This window comes from Clavelina lepadiformis, chromosome 4, assembly GCF_947623445.1.
Source record: "Clavelina lepadiformis chromosome 4, kaClaLepa1.1, whole genome shotgun sequence".
NCBI lineage: Eukaryota > Metazoa > Chordata > Ascidiacea > Aplousobranchia > Clavelinidae > Clavelina > Clavelina lepadiformis.
The window spans coordinates 8,004,063-8,016,253 of NC_135243.1; the positions used below are offsets into that span (position 1 = coordinate 8,004,063).

The window sequence follows — 12,191 nt, forward strand, 5'->3', positions numbered from 1 at the left end:
TAACATTCTCTCAAATTCAAAATGAAAATAACTTTAAATTCACAATTTTTTTAAAGATACATCCCTTCACGTAGTGTAATTTTATGAGTGAATACCTACACAACTGTTCTAAATGATCAAAACTTTTATTCCCTGATGTAATCAAAAAGCACCCAACAGCGACCAGGGTACCTCATGTATAAGCACTTTCGCTATTTATCCTTTGCTGAACATGAGTGGACTTGAAAAACTTTCAGCAGCTTATCTGGAAATTTGTAAACGGAAATGATTAATCGAACAAATTGACACCGACGAAAGAGGAATTGAAATTTTTGCAGATGAGTTAGGTCAAAGCAATAACTCAGTACATTGGAATGAGACGGTTGCTTTCTTGCAGCAATGTACAAATCAAACTTTTGTTATTGTTCCATGAAAACAGGGTTAATCTGCTTACAGTGCTGCAAAATCAGGGGTCCTTAAACTGGGGGGCGTGTAAGATTCTTAAGGGGCGCGCGAGAGATGACAAAATGTCTATTCTATTCTATGTATATATATTTGGGCATGTCCCAAAAAGTTTAAGAACCCCTGTGCTAAACGATTGAAACATTAAAAATTGCTTACGCATTGATTTGTTATTATAACTTCTAGGTTACTATAAAAAGTACCGCGTATATTCTTATAACGACAAATGCTTTTAGCTGACGTTAAAGAATTTAGATGACCTTTTGAATGAAAACGTTTGACATTAATTCAAAAAGAATATTACTTTTACAACTTGTTTTTGTTTGTTTTTTGATTAGGTACCTCTTGTTCTGATAAACACAGGAATGGTGGCATTAATTAAACGATCAAAAGTCGAATGAATTTCCATCATTTTTATATAAATAACTAATTTTAAATCGCTGAAAGTGTTTTAAAAGTTCTTCTCTGAATAATTTATTGCTTTAACAACTTCAAAACAGGAAATTGTACGCTTGGGAATTGCTCTATTGGTGGGTCACATTCCTACAATTGAGTTTCTATTGCTGATTAGGACAAGAATTCCCGACAAAACAACGCGGTCAACAACATACTTCCTAAGTGGAATTATTTAATTTCCCAGCGCACTGACAGCAAAACATTTTATATGAATATACCCCAGGAGACTTAACCACTGTACAAAGGGCTTAATGGTTTACATTTACAAACAACAAAAATGCACACCGCAATCGATGATGAATTTTATTTGCGATTACTACACGCTGTTGGCTACACAATGCCGACTCAATTGTATGATGGGCACAACGTTAACATGTCAATTTTTTGGACGGAATTTCAATGAAACGCCCTGTCCATATGCTGAAGTTTTCAGAAAAATTTTCAAACAGTAGTGAGTAATTTTCAAGTAACGTATAGCAAGCAGTAGTTCAAACTTTTACAGGCGCTGACATGAACAACAGGATTAGCAATACATTTTGCATAAAGCATATACAATCATGTGATAAAAAAATCAAACAAAAATGTACAGATACTTTGTTGTAGAAATAAACATGGGGCTGCTCCAAAAAAATCACAAAATACGAAATGCAGACAAAACGTCACTCGACAATTTATTGCACAAAATATACATAAAATCGTTCGTTCAAATCAATTTGGTGACGAAACAATTTCTCAAACAATGACCAAAATATTGTTCCAGCTCCATTCAAAGAATGAAATTGTAAAAAGTATAATTGAAATCGCATGATTTGAAAAACTTCAATCTTTTACGATAGGGAGCAAGCTTCCAGCAACATCCGAAGGTTCTCCTTGGCTTCTACCTTCAGCCATGAGAGCTTCGATCTCCTCTACCTCGCGTGGAACACACGTGAGCATCTCCATCCCGTCAGCAGTGATGGCAACATCGTCTTCAATGCGGACCTACGTGATGATATCAAGATAAAAGCTTGTCAGTGTATGAATATAGAGTAGATATTACAGCGCTTCACCGTTTTTAAGCAAAGAACGAAGGAAACCAGATGTTTGCTATCTCGCTGGAAGTTCCTTAAATATCGAAGCAATACCAGCAAATTTTGATCACTTTCAAAAATTCCATGTGAGCTATAGGATTGCTGCGGTAGAGCCTTTTACGCACCATCCAGAATATGAGAGAGGATCTCTTCCTCCATATTGTGGAAAAAAGCTCCAACAAGCTTGCCGTAATATATGTTCAAAATGTCTCGAGCATAACCATTTTCTCTTCCCCTGAAATGGTGAGTAAAAGGCTCTACAGGATTTCTGAGGTAGCAGAATATCTGCCGGGCCCATGCACGCTTAAACATTGGAGTAATTTTATTTTTACAGGTTCTTTCAATGTTTTCTTCAGTGCCACTTAGTACAATGCATGGACAAATCGTAAAAAGGTTTGACTTACACCACCAAAATGACGAAATCTTTGTATCGCGTCAGCATCAATAAATCTTGCCAAATCCGGATTGTTCAATGCCTCCTCGATAACCTAAAGTACACATGCATTGCTTTAAGTGCGGCATGACCTGGCGATAACATTCTATGCAGAATAAGCAAAAAAATATCAGTTTTTCCCAAGCTTTTCGTTTTTCTCATTTCCTAGAAATTAACTTCGTTTTAAACAAGTAAACTGCCAAATTCGATTTTTCTCGTGGTTGCATGTTTTGGAAACTAACACAAGTCACATTCTCAACGTGGTCTTGTCACGTACGATCTAATCACGACTGGTGCTCATGGGTTACATGAAAATCGTCAAACGCACAATTAATGTCTAGTCTATTTTAGGTAGTCACACCGTCTGAAACTAATTACAAGAATCGCAGAACGAAGTACTTCCTGGCCAGTATTTTTGAACACCAGCCAGCGCACAGCATGATCGCTTGGTCTGAAGTTCAGACTCTGAACCAGTGGGCCTAACTTGGTCCTATGCTTCCAAAAATGAAGCGGTCGTTACAGACGCGCATTTCGCACATCGTAAAACAAAACTTACCGTCCATATAAAAACCAGACCTCAGGCCCTAATCAAGTTCTGTACTGTCGTTGCATGAAGATGATATTTCCTAGCTACCTTGTTGATGCGTGATGAAAATACGTCATAGTTTGCCTATATATAACTTATATGCTTTATTCAAGCTAATGATCAAATGATTACAAACCCTTCATAAAGAATAGTTATGTTTTACAGGACTACTTAATATCTTTGTTGGGTCGAATCGATTAATTAACTTTTCCACCGTATGTATTTTTTAATCATTAAACAACAACCGCCACGTACGCCATAGTTGACTTGACTATCTTACATTAGACATCCTTATATTGCAGCAAGAATACAAAGGTTGATTTTTCTCGTTTCTGCTGTTCTAGGAACAAGCCACACCTTTGTTACCCGGGTGTTTTGACATCTATACTATTGAGGTAACTATTCTGAGTAAATGTCGTTAAATTGCCTTTGGCAGCCAAAGTTCTGGCATGTGATACGGATTAGGTTTGTTTTTAAATGGCAAGTCCAGAAAAGTTCATTCATGTTTATGCACACCACAAGTAAACATTTAGTTTTAGAATATTCAGTAAAGAACATACAAGGTATGCAACTATGCATACAACTAAAAACAAAGCAACAAAGTCATGAAGTACTCACTGGCCAGTTGAAGTAGATTCCTGGCTCTATTGTCAGCACCATGCCTTCTTGCATCGTTCGTGCAGTTCGAAGGCTACGTAGGCCTGGTTCAGTTGATCTTGGAGGTCCATCCTTAGTGACGTAAGATAGTATTTAGATAGTTCAATTGAAAATTTATAAGTTATTATTATTAGATTACTACTTAGCTTTCAGCAAATTAGTACAATTTCAATTCAACTAATACTAACTTAATAGGCCAGGCGTTAGTATTTGCATTTACATAACTTCACTGGGAGTAGCCTACTCTACAGGAAAATCATTCTTGCAGCAAGTATTTTACATTGGTAATAAAGTTTTACAATCAAGAAAATAACATTGAAAGTTACAAAATTCACAAGATTGTGCACACTTTAAAGTAAAGTATAGTATATTGGCAAGTAATCAAATCTGAACATGATGAATATAAAGATCTGAAGATGAAGATCCAAAATACCTCAGGATATCCACCAACATCGTGGACATCATGTCCCATAAAGTGACCAAGGCCATGAGGAAAGAAAAGAGCTCCCAAATGAACTTTTAGCATATCATCTATGTCACCTGTAATGATGCCAATCCTCTTCAGTTCTTCAAGTTGAACACGGTTGGCAAGACGGTGCATGTCAGCCCATGATACACCTGGAAAAAAATTCGAGAGCATAACTAAATACATTTATGAAAATAAGCAGAACTTTGGTGCTTTCCTATCTCCATTATTGACATTTTCCCAAAAGATATCCCAACAACATTTCCAAATTTATGCTTACAATTGAAATATGTAAAGCATCAAGGCCATGTTTTGTTTAGGATTGTGTATCGCAGGAAAGACAAAAATGACCAAAAAATGTGATGTCAATTTTAACCTGGCTTCAGAGCTTTTTGGACAGCGCGATTTGATTTTAAGACGGCGTTGTATATTGCCTTCTGATCTGCAGTAAATTTCCCGTTCACTGGGTATGAGCACGTGATGTCGCTAGCATAGCAGTAATACTCTCCACCCATATCGAACAAACTGGAATCGAACATAAAAGTATTAAGAATAGAAGTTACAGTTCTTCATAAAACATTTTGTTCAATTTTAATTGCAATGATTTTACTGAATAGCCAACAACAAGATTTGGGAAAATACATTGTTGTTGAAAGTTTATAGGTGGCCGTACCTCATAAAAAACATAGTAAAACCGTACAGGGACTCAATGGCAGTAGAAATAGCATCATAATATAATCATAGTAATTACCCACCACATATCACCATCTTTTATTTGTCGATCATTTGGTGCTCCAGCATGGCCATAATGCAAGATGGCACAATGCTCTCCTGTGGCACCAATGCAGGTGTATGACAGGTGACGACAGCCACCGTGAGTATGGCAGTGATGTTGAAATAAACTGTGAGTGAAAATATATTTAAACTTCAAGCATGACAGTAGATGTTGGTGAAAACTTGCAAGCAGAGTATCACAATCACCCTGTCAAGCTTCATTTCCATTTTTCACACCAAAATGAAACTTCTTTGTTGCTATGTGATCTTTCCAAAATCTTAACTTTGGTGGTCCTGCTAAATTTTAAAAATTTATCAGGACCACCAAAGAGAAGCAAGCTTCGCCACTACCATGCCTAGGTGTATTACAAAAGTAGCAGTAGCATCAAGGGCGGGGATGAAACATAAATTTTCACCATTGTGAACCTGGTGCTCAAACCACTTCACTACCAAATCGACATCATTAAATTGTTATGAGTTAGCAACACGATCAGTAAAAAATTGACTCGGTTTTAATGGTGGTTAAAGTTACTAAAGTTATAAAATGATTATTCAGTGCTACTATCATCTATTGATGAGTTGCCAGTTGGACTGTGGGACGCTAAACACAATCAACTGTTAAGTTTTTGCACATTTAAGGTACACTTAGTATAATTATCAATTACAATGTTAATAAAATTAATGGTTGATTTTACAAAACTTGCATTTCTGATTTTTATAAAAATGCTTTTATGTGATACGTAGCAAGTGCGAAGGGCATTTGAGTGACAAGGCATGATGTGATCACTATCTGTGTATTTATTTAACAAAGTTTGCAAAATTATTGATGAAGCAAGCCAGGCTACAATTGCTGACACAACAGTTATTGATACAAACTGGTCAATGATTGAAAGGTAAAAGCAAAGCTATTTGCTGTAAACAGGTGCTATAAATCTGATAACCTTGTTATTCAGCTGCAGACCATATTGAACAAACAAAGGTTTATTGGCTCTTGCTACAATTTTTACTTAAACTAAATGCTTTGGTAGTGGTTGACTTGTTTTTGTGAACTCAGACGGAAGAAAAATACTACCTGCAAAAATGCAGACACAAATGATTGCCTTTCTAAGGCCACCACAAAATAGCAAAATAGGATGATGAAGTATGAAGATTAACAACCCAACTGGCAGAACAATATTACCAATGCGGAAATGTGCTAGTAAAGTTCATGGATAAAAGAGAAGTAATTATAAGCAACACACAAAATGGAATTTAAAACTAAAATTTAAACTTCTGTAGACAAAAAAATAAATAAAACTTGCAAACTGATTGTATTAAAAATGTGCAAGGCTAAATTTAAGCTTCCTCAATGACCCTTTGCCTTACCATAAGTATAGCACAAAAGATTGTGTGAAACTCTTAACAAAACAGACAATTCTTAACAAACCCACAATTAACAGACACACATAAGGTACCTCTCTGCTTGATATTCCATCCATCCAGGCCTTATTCTTTTCATCACTTCTTTGTGAGCTTCACTACTGACACGATTGACATAACGCAAAACTTGCAGTTCCTGTTCAGTTTTTATAACCCGGCATTCGGAGATCAAAGGGTGAAGAATGGTGTTGTTTACATTGAAGCTGAATGTGGAATACAATTTTGAAATTATTACAATATGACTAAAATGAAACACTTGAATACAACATCAGTGTAACAAAATTTACTGAGAATTTACTCAGACTAACTGCTGGCTCACAAGCCACTTTTGGCCCATCTAGCAATTCCGTTTGACAAAGGATCATTTATATATTGTATGGTTTGCAACAAAACAAAAGGTTACAATATAAATACATTGATAACAACAAGTGTAAACATGATCTGACTTCAAAATGAGTTTCATACACTGCTAGACAAGTTAGGTAAAAAGACTGACAAGATAAAAACAGATTTTAGCAAATTTATATTTGCTATCATTAGTTGCTAGCTCAGATAGGAGCATTGTTTATTTATAACGAAAAATTGCAACACAGGTCGCACGTTGAAATTAATTATTATTGTAGATTCAAAATAGGTAATTGTTGCTTCATTAGCAAAACGCTAGCAAGTGTTTATCAAACCGCTTCACAAAAATGCATTTCGACCTGAGTTGACTTTTAATAGGTGGCTAGACTTATTGTCACGTGTAGCAAATGATATATGCTTTACTGTGCTTTGACTCACTAGACCAGCGGTTCCCAAACTTTTCTAAAAATTTTGCCTGGTGGACCCTTCGCAATTATTTTGATATTTCGCGGCCCTATAAAAATCAAAGAATGCTATGGGAAAAATGCAAAAAAACCACACCAATAAAAGAAAAAGCAAAAAATAACAAATACGTTAAGCATTTAATGGGATGGGTGCACTTGTTTTGCTGCAATTAACTCATCAGTGTTTGGTTTGATTTTGGATAGCGCAGCTCTCATGTTGTGTACTACATCCACCCTCTGAAACTGCTAAGCTTTAAAGACTAATTCTCATTGCGGACCCTCTAAAACTGCTTTACGGACCCCAGTTGGTCCGCGGATCCCAGTTTGGGAACCGCTGCACTAGACACTCATAATTAATGCAACACAAAAGCAAAATAAAACAGTTTAGAATAACACCAAGAAAATACTTAATTAAGTTTGGAAAAAATACAAGATCTTTTGTTTTGATGGAATTATTTAGGTAATTTTCAACTTATTGCGGAAATTTGACATGAAGTGTGACCTTGAGCCTTTAATATTAAAAGACATGCAAAGGTTTGTTGAGTTCGCAGCATAAAGTTGGCTTACATAAACAAGAAAGCAGTTACTTTACAGATTTCACAAACCACAATAGCCTAATCGTCAAAGCAAAGGTCTCTTGTAGTAGTCACTAACACTTAGTTAATAAGTTACTAAAGTTGAAGAACATGTGAATAGATGATAAACAAAAAATTAATACAAAGAGTTATTTTCAAACTACTCTTTTATTGACGACTTTATTGCGATTTTCTCTGAATGCTCTTTTTAAGTAAAATTTGTTTCCTGCTGGGTTTTTGTAAAGCTGTTAGCTGACAAAAAAATGTTTACCAAAAGTATCATAGACAGAGGGCAAAAAGCATATTTTAACAAATCGCTGTCAAGCACTGACACCAATTTTAGACAAAAAAATTTACCATACCTAATTAAAAGTTATTCAAGATTTCACATTTTTCACCACTAGAGAGCAAAATGATTTCTAACTTACCGTAATCCTTCCACGTGGTAAAGGATTTTGAAAAGAACGAAAAAGCGGTCTAAGCCTATCGGTATGCAATATCGTCCGGACAAAAACTCAAGTGTGCACCTGCCACACTGACTACATGCCTGGAGCTTTTCCTAGTTTTTTCTTACAAATTTGGAGTATCTTCAACCACAGCCGCAGTTGTTAATGCTTTCCAAAGTCAAGTCATATTGGCAATTTTACCACAAGTAATTAGACAGTAATATAACAGATGAAGAAAATATAACAGAAGACAACAATATAACAGATAAAAGCAGTGTGCAAAAGTAAGTATGCAGAAAAGATTATTTAGTTCATGACTTACGCGCTAATGCCATCAAAAGCGGCTTCTCTAGTATAATGTCCACTATCAGTGTTGAGGCCTCTCTGCAAAATTAAGGCATTATTAATAAGACTTGAAGCTAATCAGTATAGAGCAGGGTTTTAAACGAGAGCGGTGAAGTTGGAGTTTATGAAATCGTATTTGCTCTGATTCCAACGAACTTTAGATTGCTACAGGCAGGGTTGTAACCCAGCCATTTTTTCTGACTTGAGTCAAGTCGAGTCATTTTAAATTGTGACTCGAGTCAAGTCAAATCAATTTAAGTTGTGACTCGAGTCAATACCATACAACGTAAAAACTATTTTGACGTCAAATTATGCGTTGCGTTAAATTGGTTGCTATAAGGCAGTGCTCTTCAACCGGGTATACTGTATACCCAAGGGCATGTATATGTTTAGTTTGTTTTACTTTCTGTGCACAACTAAACATTGCTATTTTTGAGGTATACAAAGTTCTTGTAAATAGTAAAGGAGTACCACAAAAAAAAGATTGAAGAGCACTGCAATAAGATCATAACTGTCTACAAATTAGTCAAGTCAATGACTCGAGTCACTACAACACTGGCTATAGGCCATTGCTATAATTCTAGGAAGTAAATTTCTTATTGTCAATACCACCAACTCACCAAAGTTAAAAGGGTTCCTGCTTTCATCTTTTTTAAAATTTCATCAATCTAAATAAAACCGTTACAAAATTAAATTTCTATTTACGATGCTTGGCTACATTGCAATTTTAAGATCAACAACAATAAACTCCAAATTCAATTTAAATGTGATATAACTAATATATATCTTCTGTAAACTGCATTATACATTATAATTATGTTTATTCGGTATATCTGTTATACAACGTTTACTAAATATAATGTTTATACAAATCATCTAAACATATAAGTATATATTATATGCATATTACATGGGATGTCATCAAAACCTATTCAAGTAGCTAGTAAAATCAACCTGATAACATAATTCCAACATTTGTATCTAAAACTTGCCAAATACACATGCCATGTTCATACTATTTAAAACAGAAACAAAATTCAAACATTTACAAAACACGAACTTGGTTTTATCACTTACGTCTTCAGTGAATTGCACATCATCAACAGCATACTTTTCTTTAAAATGACTAGGTGGAAAGATAGTTCCCATCCAAACTTGATATGACTTTGGTAATTTAGGAATAAACAGTGTTGCCTTTCCTGACTCCACTTCTATGGCAGCATAGCAATCACCTTCCGTGACACCGAAACACCATTGGAAATATGATTCCTGTAAGATATAGGAAAATACATGATGCGCAGAATCAATTATAACTACAAGGTAGCATTTCAATGGATTTATCAAACAACTAGTTGTAAGCAATTGTTAAATGTTCATTCTGCTAATAACATTTTGCACAGCTACAGTATATTAACTTCAAACTAAAGAGTTGCAAATTAATTCATTTTACTAAACAATTGTACACTGGTATACAGTACAATATAACTTATCTCAATATCATACAATATTATGCTGCACATATTTATGTCCAAATAGTCTAACTACCAAATTTAGTGCAGAAGTGTACAACCATATCATAACATAAGTAATTAAGTGATATCACAACTAGGTACAGTATTTACTTGAAGAAAAATACATGACTTCTGTTACTTTTCCTAAAGCATTTTGTGTGGCATCTAGTTTTTCTTTCCATAATAAACAAGTTCAAATAGTACGATATACACTATAGGTACAATTACTATGCTGTGCATCAGTAGTTTTGCAAGTACAGTAGTACACTCATTTCTTTGTAGTTTCTAATTTTTAACATCATTATATGCTCCTTTTAATAAAGAGTGTCTTTTAATCAAGTAAATACAGTAAGATTTTTCTAGTTCATTTTTCACTTGACCCCAACTCTTAACAAAATCTTTATTTACAAAACATCGACAAGCTTTAAAAAGTATTTCATATTTTCTCATTTTCATCATGTTATACTGTTATAACCTGTCTAAACAAAATATCACGATCCGAAGAATGCTGCTGCTCCTGTTCACCTCCCTGGAGCAAGATAATTGCATTTTTAGGAAGATCTTTTTCTTTGCGAAGTACCTCACACAATCGTTCTCGATTGTTTGCAAATAAGCTCATAGGAACAGGATAAGTGTTTCCCAAACAGAAGGTGGGCCTAAGAACAGGAAATTTACACCATATAACAAGTACAGAATTTATTTTGGGAGCACAACAGAAAACATTATGCAGTGCTCGCTATAACAACACATTTTTTATACTTTCTACCATTTAAAAAAGCACTAGATTAGATAGGCTGACAGATTAATAATGGAAGTACCCCAAAGTTAAATACAACATATTTTGCTTCAGAGGCTAGTTATATTATACTATAGATTAAATAAATTCAAACTGATACCCAAACAACTAATGATAGTAATGTTAAAAGTAGATGCTGGGAAATGGGAGTCATAATCAATTTATACTTGGTGGAAAAACAAGGTATCAGTTGTATTAGAAACTCCAATTCAGTATTCAAATAAAACCGGGTTTATGATTTACTATATGACTATACAATGGATCAATAAGTCACTCAATTAATGTAGATATATCTAGCAACGATTCTCCTTTGAAGTTAATCTCCCCAATTTGTACATTGATGAAATTTGCCCCCAATTTATATGCTTCCATTGTGTATGTAGGCTATGTTACGATGCCAGTGTATATAACTGAGACAATATGGTTAGCAATGCACATAACAGTACTAGATGTATCTGAAGAATCATAAAAACAAATAAAAATGTGTGATAATAGAACCCTATACAAAAGCTAGCTTGGCCATACTGGAAAGTACGGCAGTTTGACAAGAAATCGTGCCATAGTGGAAAGTGTGGCAGCTGCATACTTGAGATTTATCAAAGCGCATGCCAATTTTTTTTGTCTTCACGTCGTTTGTTCCAAAATCGAAGACCGCCTAATTTCCAATTGTGCATGCAAAGACACAAATTTTGGCATGATGGCATATACCAAAACCTTAATTTTTTGTTTGTTTATTAGCCTATAAATTGACGTAAAGAGAAGAAAATTCGCTGTGTACATTGATGAATTTCGTGCATGCAGTTTCCACTATGGTAGCTTGGTAACCAGGGCTTAAGGCCTATATTATGTGTGTTGCATGTACAATACACATGTAGCCTACAACACTGGCAAAACGAGGTACCAGTAAACATTAAAACCGTCAATACAAGTACGGTAACAAATTATTAATGAACGCTTATAAAACAAACTTACTCTGCTTTTTTGAATTCCATGTCTGTTTCAAGCAAACTATACTAGGTCTATACTTCTAAACAAGGAAAAGATAGCCTTCCGAACCAACGATGTCTAACAACGGATAATCTCCCAATCCAAAGATCTCAACACAATGTGAATATAGAGCAACCTTAATTAAATGCTTCAGGTCTACTTCCTGCGTCTTCACAATTCCCAGCAATACCAACGATAAGATATTTACACATGCGTTTACACGTTTGTTTACACTATTTATTAGCCTATTCAACGTGTTCTACATTTGGGCAACACTAAATTACGGAATAAGGAAAGCTAAGTTTTGAAAATGAGGGACCACAAAAGATTAATTTGGCTTATATTTGCAGTCCCTATAACAATGGTTCTCAACCTTAGAACCATAATCCCCTGGGGGCCATTGACCAAAATTTTTTGGGC

The 12,191-nt window shown here is 34.9% G+C and overlaps 1 protein-coding gene across 1 annotated transcript; it reads right to left on the bottom strand.

Annotated features, from left to right (window-relative positions):
- Positions 1-1,187: 1,187 nt before the first annotated feature.
- Positions 1,188-12,065, bottom strand: LOC143451859 (xaa-Pro dipeptidase-like). Its single transcript, XM_076952615.1, has 12 exons — positions 11,757-12,065; positions 10,464-10,644; positions 9,555-9,746; positions 9,098-9,145; positions 8,455-8,516; positions 6,338-6,505; positions 4,865-5,011; positions 4,486-4,634; positions 4,077-4,261; positions 3,605-3,715; positions 2,372-2,455; positions 1,188-1,878 (listed from the first exon to the last, which is right to left on the bottom strand). Exons 1-12 carry the CDS (start codon positions 11,774-11,776, stop codon positions 1,717-1,719), a joined length of 1,509 nt encoding a protein of 502 aa, XP_076808730.1. The 5' UTR covers positions 11,777-12,065; the 3' UTR covers positions 1,188-1,716.
- Between the last annotated feature and the right edge of the window lie 126 nt (positions 12,066-12,191).

What these genes read in the sequence shown, in the direction of transcription:
- LOC143451859 (XM_076952615.1), bottom strand. Translation starts at nt 11,776, where the DNA reads ATGGAATTCAAAAAAGCAGA. An exon ending in ATGTGCAATTCACTGAAGAC is followed by an intron (nt 9,146 to 9,554) that starts GTAAGTGATAAA and finishes GGTTTTATTTAG; the next exon opens with ATTGATGAAATTTTAAAAAA. An exon ending in GAATCTACTTCAACTGGCCA is followed by an intron (nt 2,456 to 3,604) that starts GTGAGTACTTCA and finishes TGTGTACTTTAG; the next exon opens with GTTATCGAGGAGGCATTGAA.